This window comes from Silurus meridionalis, chromosome 4, assembly GCF_014805685.1.
Source record: "Silurus meridionalis isolate SWU-2019-XX chromosome 4, ASM1480568v1, whole genome shotgun sequence".
Classification (NCBI taxonomy): Eukaryota; Metazoa; Chordata; class Actinopteri; order Siluriformes; family Siluridae; genus Silurus; species Silurus meridionalis.
In genome coordinates this window covers 16,194,431-16,203,048 of record NC_060887.1, presented here as the reverse complement: position 1 = coordinate 16,203,048, position 8,618 = coordinate 16,194,431, and the positions used below count along the sequence as shown (strand labels likewise).

The 8,618-nt window shown below is 38.0% G+C and overlaps 1 protein-coding gene across 1 annotated transcript; it reads right to left on the bottom strand.

The window, feature by feature from the left end:
• dap3 (death associated protein 3) lies at positions 1 to 4,280 on the bottom strand. The gene is made up of 13 exons (XM_046848375.1): positions 4,117 to 4,280; positions 3,646 to 3,687; positions 3,226 to 3,348; positions 3,028 to 3,129; positions 2,840 to 2,948; positions 2,602 to 2,694; positions 2,277 to 2,407; positions 1,489 to 1,569; positions 959 to 1,126; positions 792 to 851; positions 598 to 687; positions 299 to 416; positions 1 to 205 (listed from the first exon to the last, which is right to left on the bottom strand). The coding sequence occupies exons 1-13, from the start codon at positions 4,117 to 4,119 to the stop codon at positions 120 to 122; spliced, it is 1,206 nt and encodes a 401-aa protein (XP_046704331.1). The 5' UTR covers positions 4,120 to 4,280; the 3' UTR covers positions 1 to 119.
• Between the last annotated feature and the right edge of the window lie 4,338 nt (positions 4,281 to 8,618).

Genomic DNA, 8,618 nt, shown 5'->3' with positions numbered 1-8,618 from the left:
TTTTTCCTCAAAGGCTTTTTATTATTAAAGACATCAGTGGCATATGTGAACTGTATCATGGATCATTTTACACAGACAGAGGGAGGGGGAGAAAGAATGTGACAAGGAGGTAACATTTATTACAGGAAGGCACACAGTCTTTCGAAGATGGACGGATTTTTGTTGCTAAGAAAAATGAGTTCTTTCTTTCCCTCTTCTGTTTGACCTGCAAAAAAAACAAAAAAACAACAAAAGGTTTATTTGTAATGGCTGTTCACTTACAGTATGAGTGCAAGTTTGCAGTCCAACAGCAACTCACTGTGTGGGTGCTGCAGCCAGTTACGGTCCATATAATAGAGATAACAGCTCTCAAACTCCTGATCGTTGTAGTTCGAAACTGGAATTGGCACAAGTGGATCCAGCTTATCAAATCCCACCTAAGAAACATTATAAAATATTGTTACTTTATCCTGTACAGCAAACAACACTATTTATTTTGGTGATGTAACCAGAGTGACCATATATAACGATAGGATAAGTACAAAAGCATGACGTATTCTCGGATCCTCTTAAATTACTTATTATTAATGATTAATTAATGATGCTCTCTTTACACACCTCTCCCAGCAGCTCGGAAGGAAGGTAAGCAGAGCGAGGCATGTACAGAGACCCTGTCTGAGACAGTGTTGTGAGAATGGCTCCTCCACTCTAAGAAAGAAGAAAAGAAAAACAAATAAATAAAAAAATATATACTATTAAACATTATTTAATGTAACAAATAAAATTGGTAATACAGCATATATAACATTTACCCAGTCATTCCTCAGCATTTTTTTCAAGTTGTGTACAAGTGTTAGCTCGTCTGCAGAAACCTGAGGTGGAGGTGTGATGTAGAGAATGAGCAGTATATACGCATGGGTTATTTGTTGATTTAATTCGAAAGAACCTACAAGTAGGCATGCATGGGAAAGTGCTGTACCTCACTCTTGTCCTCTTTCTTTAGAGTTGTTCTGCCCCACAGAGCATTGACTCCATCCACAGCCACAGCCAGTCTAAAAGCTCCATCTGTAGCGGTTCCAACCTGCAGCTTCAGCTCACGCAGTAACGCCCCCACCACATCACTGCTGCTCTTCACACGAGATACACCCTGCGAACCCGTTGCAAATGCACACCATGATATACTCAACTACATTATTTGTTCAGATTGAAGGAGCAGGTTAGAAATGAAAGGTTTTTTTCTTAGAATGTATCAGAGAATGGACATTTGCCTAATGGCTCCCAAACAACTCAACACATAAAACAATAGATACTGGTCCCATGTGTAAAAATAAATAAATTATAATAATAAATAAAATAAAATGTAACCTGTAGAACACATTAAAATCTATGCATTGATTTTAAACTATTCAAATACAATTATTACAAATATTTTACACAAACGGGTTTACCAAGAAGAATGGATATGATTTTTAAATTACAAATAAATAACCAAATAAATAAAATCCAGACCTGATTAATCAGTTCTGCTAAAGTCCGTCCTTCCTCTGTGCTCTCTCTCTTTGTCCACACATACCGCTTTGTCGTTTTTATCTGTTAATAGCATTTAATAAGGAGTTACCAAAATGCATGTATATCATAGTACAGCAGAATTCTTGAATCTGACTGGTGAGAAGGTGGTGAACTATTGCTTTGGTTGGTTTTTCAATATGAATACATTTTCACATTTTTACAAATGTTTATTTTGTTTAACGTTTATGGAGGAACTTCTCACTTGTCAGTGCTGTGTAAAAATTAACACTTTGTAGTTTCCCAGCATGGGAAAGTCTTCAGAACAGAAAAAGTTACTCTTTTTAATTTCTTTGTAAACTGACAAGCTGCATTTTTCGAGAGAGAAGAAGGGGAGGATGAGAGAAAGAGAGAGTGAGAGAAGGAGAGAGGGAGATGCTGAAAATAATTCTATTATAGCTATCACAAACTACCTTTTCTCTCAGATGTTGGACAACATTAAATCTTAAATATACACCATTTTAAATGCAATCTGTCATTAATTATTCAATGAAACAATTAAAATGATAAAGAAAAAAACACACTTCACTTTGTACACAATCTTAGCATTAATTGTTTCTATATAACCACATGCTCTGCTATGTGTTATTACTTATATAAACGGTGCTCCGTGTCCAGAAATGGCAAAGACATCATGGAAGGTTCAGTACCAAAACACTATTTTAGTCACCATTCATTAAAAATGACATTACAGCATTACAATAACAATTAATTACAGATTTATTCATTACCTTCGATAGAAAATGCTCATTCGTAAATTTAAAGTTTTTCAACCACTGAGAAGCCTGGATTGGCTGATCAAAGCGACCTGGGCGGGATGATGAGGGAAGCAGCTCCTTGCAGTTTTTAACCCACAAATGAGCTTTAAAGAAAAAAGAGTGAGAACAAATATTTACAATGTGCACATAGACAAAACACTTGTTCCCAGCCAAGCCTAACCTGCTCAAATAGAGATGAACAGTGTAGCTTTCTCTTTACAAGCATTCAACTACTAAAAAAAGAAAAGAACGCTGGGTGTCTGTTTATGTCACACGACTGACTGCACGAGTTCCTTACCATCTGGTATGTGTAGAATCAACCAGCCTTGTGTGTAACAGAAATGCAGTGCGTGACACAGAGACATGGTCTTCCCACAGCCCTTCTCTCCATCTAATACACTATCAAGGTACATACTGAACATACGGAATAATCAGTTGGAGCGCCAATGCTGTATGAGTTTGGATAGAACTGACATACACTAAGTGGTATTTGAAAAGAAAGATTCTGTTTCAAAGTGAGGTATACAAAAGGATACAGAGAAGGTAGCGCAGAGCAGGTTTGCTATAGTCAGCTTTTTTCAAATAAGAGAGGAGCTCCAGCGATGGCTCCCTCACCATAATGCAGGCTTCATTAAATGTCTTTAGCTGCAAACAGGGCAGACACACTGTCAAAATCATAATCAATTTTTTTTATTTACTCTCTTGCAAAAGAACCGTTGGTTACCTGCATCTGAAAGCGTGCGGGCAATCCATGGGGAAACAGTGTGCGTACATGTGCAGGGGGAATGGTGTAGTACTGACCAGCATGTTGCCCAGTATGGCATGTCTGTGGAGGAGATCAAAGAGAGAAATGGGCATAAAAAGTATGTCAGCGAAAAATGTGTAGAGTACATAAGGTGCTTTTTTGGCTGTGTGTACACACCGGATCATTCTCTGAAGTCCTGAAAATAGAGACACGATGCGACCCATCACAGTCGACAGCCACTGCAGTCTTATCCAGCTGCTTGCCATTACCACTAATGTGAAGTGGACGTGTCTGTGACAGCTAAAAATAAACCACAGATCATTATACAATGAAATAATAATAATAATAATAAAATAATAATAATAATAATAATAATAATAATAGGAAGGAGAAAACCGAAAAAGGAGAAAAGAATAATACAAATAATGCATGTGTATAGTTTTGAAAGAAGTAAGAATGGAATTGATTGTATATTTGTACAGATAACAATAGGGCATGATCATGTTGATGACAAAACTAATTTAAAAAAATGTAAATAACAACAAAAAGTGTAAAAGAAGTACAAGAAACAAATGCAAGTTGAAGCCTTTCACTTACAGTTAGACATAGTCTTTGACAAAATCTTGGGATATTAAGGTTCTGTATGAAAAACACATTCAGGTTTAGAACAAAACACATTCTGCTTTATCACCATTTAGAAATAACAGTAAATCACTCCTGAATCACACTGTCATAAGTCTGAATGCTGGGACCTAACACTTTAGGTCCATTAATAAGTCATAGACATTTATTCATTTCATTTCACTTTGCACAGACAAATAAACAACACGTCAGACTGTGTTTATATGTGTCACAGCTACAACAGTGTTTCCTTAACATTAGGTTCGTGAGAGACGGCCTTTTCACCCCTGAGCTCTCTTTATGTTTTGTGCGAAATGTGCAATTCACCTTGACTTCACTGTGATCACACACACCCGAGGCTAGCTAACGCACTGATGCCGACGCATGTTAGCTTAGCACAACAGCAACAATACTCTACACAAAAAGGTAAATGTTATATCTGCTTACCATGTTTCATAAAAAGATGCTCACTATCTACAAAGAAACCAGTTCACACGAGTCTGACTGTGAACGATGCCAACAATCGGAGAAGTAAAGCTTTGTCCTGTCACATAGACACGCTGATGGGCGCCGCCATGTTTGATTTACGGAGGGGAGGGGGTGTGACGTCACGAATCACCGGGCAAGAGAGTAGTTTTGGAAGAGCGACTTAAAATTCTACTGCGCAACAACATGAAGCCTCCTGTAGGGCTCTGATCAAATGCAGCCAATTTACTGCTTTCCGCTGGTTTGCTTTTGACCTTATATGGCATAATACATGCTAACTGATGAAGCGTTATAAAATGAATGGGTCAGACTATAAAAAGATGTAGTGAAAGGCACATACCTGCACATTGCCTGCCACTCATGCGTAATCACATGCACAAAATGGGACTGACGGAATGTCTTAAGTTTGTAAATAAAATATTTGTGTTATTTATTTGTGGTTAAGGCTCTGGATCACTGATCAGAAGCCCCAGTATCGTCAAGCTGCCACTGTTGGACCCCTTGAGCAAAGCCTTTAACCCTCTCTGCTTCAGGGGCCCTGTACCATGACTGATCCTGTGCTCTGACTCCAGCTTCCTCACAAGCTGGGATGTGGGAAGAAAGAATTTCAATGTGCTGTAATGTATATGTGAGAAGTAAAAGCCTCTACTTCTTTGGCAATGTTCACCTCTTTTGCCTCTGCGACTGAACCTGTGTTTGGTTTGCTGTTCTGTCCACTGATTGCTGTGTTGGTTTCTTTACATTCGAAGTGTCTAGCTTACCAATCATTCATCTCGTAATAAAGTTGTCACCAGTCTCTAGGTTATTGTGGAATGAAATATATTAGGGTTTTTTTTGTTGTTTTTATTTATTTATTTTTTAGCAACAATTGCCTCAGTGCACAGGTCTGGTGGTTCTTCATTTTCAATAATGATTAACAGAACATTTACAAAGGTTAAGAAAATAAATATTTTTAACAGGCACATTAAATATAATTTCTTGGTATTTAAGTGAAAAAATTTAAGCCAAACAATCAATTAATGTCTATTTTGTTGCAAGTATAAATGTGTTAATGTAGATACTGTAAGATTAGTGGATACAATGCAGGTGATAAATAAGCAACGATGGGTTTACAGTATTCCTCTACAATTGTCCTCAATTCAGTGGCACTTTTCTTCACTTGATTAAAAACATGATATGGCTCTGCCTTCAATATAAAAAAAAAAAGACATGTTCAATTACATGTTCTATTGTGAAGCATATGTCAGACAAGAGAATAATCAAGCAGCCACAGCAAAACAGAACAGCCATAATGATTTTTACATTTATTCACTCTGGATCAGTTGCTGATATCTTGCTGAATTGCCAGCTGCTATAAAACAATATAGACACAACAAGGCTTGTTAGACACTGGATTATCATCATGCATTATGTGGTTCTGTCATTTTAGTTCATTTAGAAGGGTTACTTCTTTGTTTACATATACAGATATGTTCACATACTGTATTTTTATATTTCTGTTTCCTTCCTTTCTCCTTAAAGGATATAAGGATGTAAGAGGACATAGAAGATAAAGTGAGAGCATAGACAATAGAGTGAGCACCTTTCCAAAGTCCTAAAAGAGAAATAGGACATGCTACAGCCTCAAAGGCATAAGCAAAGGATCACAGGACCAAAAGGACCATTTAAAAAAGGGCATATAAATGAAGACCTACTGCATGAAAAAGCAGCAGATAAAAAAGAAGAGAGTATTGCTACTAGCCTGAAAACGATTTATGTTACTTTCACAAGCTGGTAATATTACAATGGTTAAGGGATCATTTTTAAGTGTTATTTCTTCTTTTATATGTGCACAAAGTACAGAATGTTTAAAAGTGATTAGTTTTACAGTTGCTAATCTGGATTCTATAGCAACATAATAGGAATCAGGGGTCATAATATCAGCATTTTGTTAAACAATCTATTTTAATTATACATGTCTTTAGAGATTTTACATGTAATATTCACAGTTATGATGTATATATTATGATATATATATTAGTATATGATTATGATAGTATTATGATGTGTGTATATATATATATATATATATATACTAATCAGTGGCCCACTGCCAGTCATTGCAATGACCCCGTGAGCAAAGATCGCACTCTCATTTGCATCAATATATAGGTAGATTGGTTTTTTAATATACCATTGTTAGAACAGCAGAAATGTTGAATTCATCCATGATATGTTTGAACTCATATTCCTAGTGTCGACATGATGTACTGAAAGTTATGGCATGCAGTTCTTGCATGCAGAGCTGTCTGATGATAAATAATGATGATTAACTAGAAACTTGCCTAAGAAAAAGCTCCCCTAAAAAGCTACCTTGCAGGCAAGATAAGGAATTTATGCCCAGTGTTTTAAGAATAGGTTATCTGCTTGGTTCTGGTGCATAAATGCAGCAGGCACAATCATGACCCTGTGGCTGACCTTTGACAAACATGCCAGTATGCCGGGGTGACTCCAACTGGCCATATTCATTTCAAAGAGATATTACAGGTCTGATCTAATAGGAGTGTGAATGGAGCCCGTCAGTAAAAATAACAGGTAACACCATGATCTGTCGGACCAAAATGGGTCTTCCAATCTGTTGGTGTTCCATGTCGTCTAAAATACCAATTTGTAAATATACTAATCTCACTGATTACACACAAGACAAGACATTACAGACACTATCGGTGAGCATTCGACCCAATAGCTAGCCAGTTCATAAGACAAATTATGTGCATCTGTCCACTTCTAGCACATGCTTGCCAAAGCTCAAAACTGCTTCCGTTTTCTGCCCCTTCAACTGTAAACAACACGTGCATCAAATTACAGTTTCCTTCTGTGCTGATGAGTCTTTCAATTTCAGATTAATTTGTAGCACAACATACCCAGTTTCACTACTGAAGTTTTTAAATAGGCACTATGTGGCCATTTGCAATTTCATGACTATAAACCTGAGGCAGCTGTGTGCAGTCAAGCTTATTAGTCAGTCATCAGGCTCTAAGGTGACAATGTATACACTTTTCTGAAGACCCTGTGGGCCAAAGTTCAACAAAAAGAAGGCTACATTCCAAGTTCATGCTGCAGATAAATGGGATTTATTCCACAACAAATTAAATCTTTCATATCTATAGTGTGGTCCCAATCATAGGCTCTGACTTAAAAATATGATTAGGAGTCCCATAACACTACAATTAACATTACTCAAAGTGTGCATCAGCATAAAAGAAGAATAGAATAGCCTTTATTTGTCACATATTCATTACAGCACAGTGAAATTTGTTCTTCACATATCCCCGCTTGCTTGGAAGCTGGGGTCAGAGCGCAGGGTCAGTTATGATATGGCGCCACTGGAGCACAGAGGGTTAAGGGCTTTGCTCAGGGGCCCAGGAGTGGCAGCTTGGCGATACCGGGGCTCGAACCCCCGACCTTCCGGTCACATTTACATTTACATTTGTGGCATTTAGCAGATGCCCTTATCCAGAGCGACGTACAAAAGTGCTTTGAGTCTCTAGTAATGAAAGTCACCTTAACCACTGAGCTACCACTCAAATGATATAACAGTACTAAGAACGAACAAGAAACAAAGAACATCACTTAATCAGCTTGATATTGATGAGACTGACATAGAGGGCAGGATTGTTATATGCTAACGATTACAATTAGTTATAGGCAATAACACAGATGACTGATGAGGAAGTATAGCAAACAGGTAATCATCATGTGCTAATCGCTTCACCAATGAACTAAACATTTAGGAAGCATGCTGATAAATAAATCCTCCTCCTCCTCCTCCTCATCCCTCCATCTAAAGTTATGGAAGATTTTTAAGTGGGTGTGTTGGGATCAAATTCAGGATTGAATGCCACCTCTGGTGACTTACAGTAGTGCACTTATTTTGGATGACACTACGTTGAAGTAAACGAAGCAGAAATCAAGCAGCCATGGTGATTGTGTAATCGTCAGGGCTGAGCATCGGTGCAGTCCAACTTGGTGGAACATGAACACCTCTGAAGTGTGTGCAAAAGAAATGTTTACGATAAACAGTTCAAAGAAATGATGAGGAATGAGTAACTAGACTGATTTTTTAAAAAATCGTCCATAAAGAAAAAAAAACCAGTCTTTTCCAGTACTTCATTTTTAGTTAATACGTATTAACGAGTTTGTTTTTTGTTGCTTTTTTCTATCATCTTCTCCAGTCCTGGACGCTAGGCAGTGCTCTTTATCCTCAGCTGAATAGGTCGGCCAGGGTACAGCGCTCCACTGCTCGCTTATAAACGATTACCTACTAGCAGTGGATATGTGGGTACACAATGTACGACTGCGCTTTTGATGTAAAACAACTGCGCAAGAGGCGGATTAGCGGGCGGGAGAGGAGCGGAGAGGAGCGGAGCGGAGCGGCGCGGCGCGCGGAGAGGAGCGGAGGGGAGGAGAGGGGAGAGCGGAGA

Bases quoted from the DNA above. Each gene is read 5' to 3' on its own strand.
- dap3 (XM_046848375.1), bottom strand. The intron at 2,408-2,601 runs GTAAGGAACTCG...TTTTCTTTAAAG, and splicing joins GATTCTACACATACCAGATG to CTCATTTGTGGGTTAAAAAC. The intron at 1,127-1,488 runs GTCTGGATTTTA...ACGGGTTCGCAG, and splicing joins TAGCAGAACTGATTAATCAG to GGTGTATCTCGTGTGAAGAG.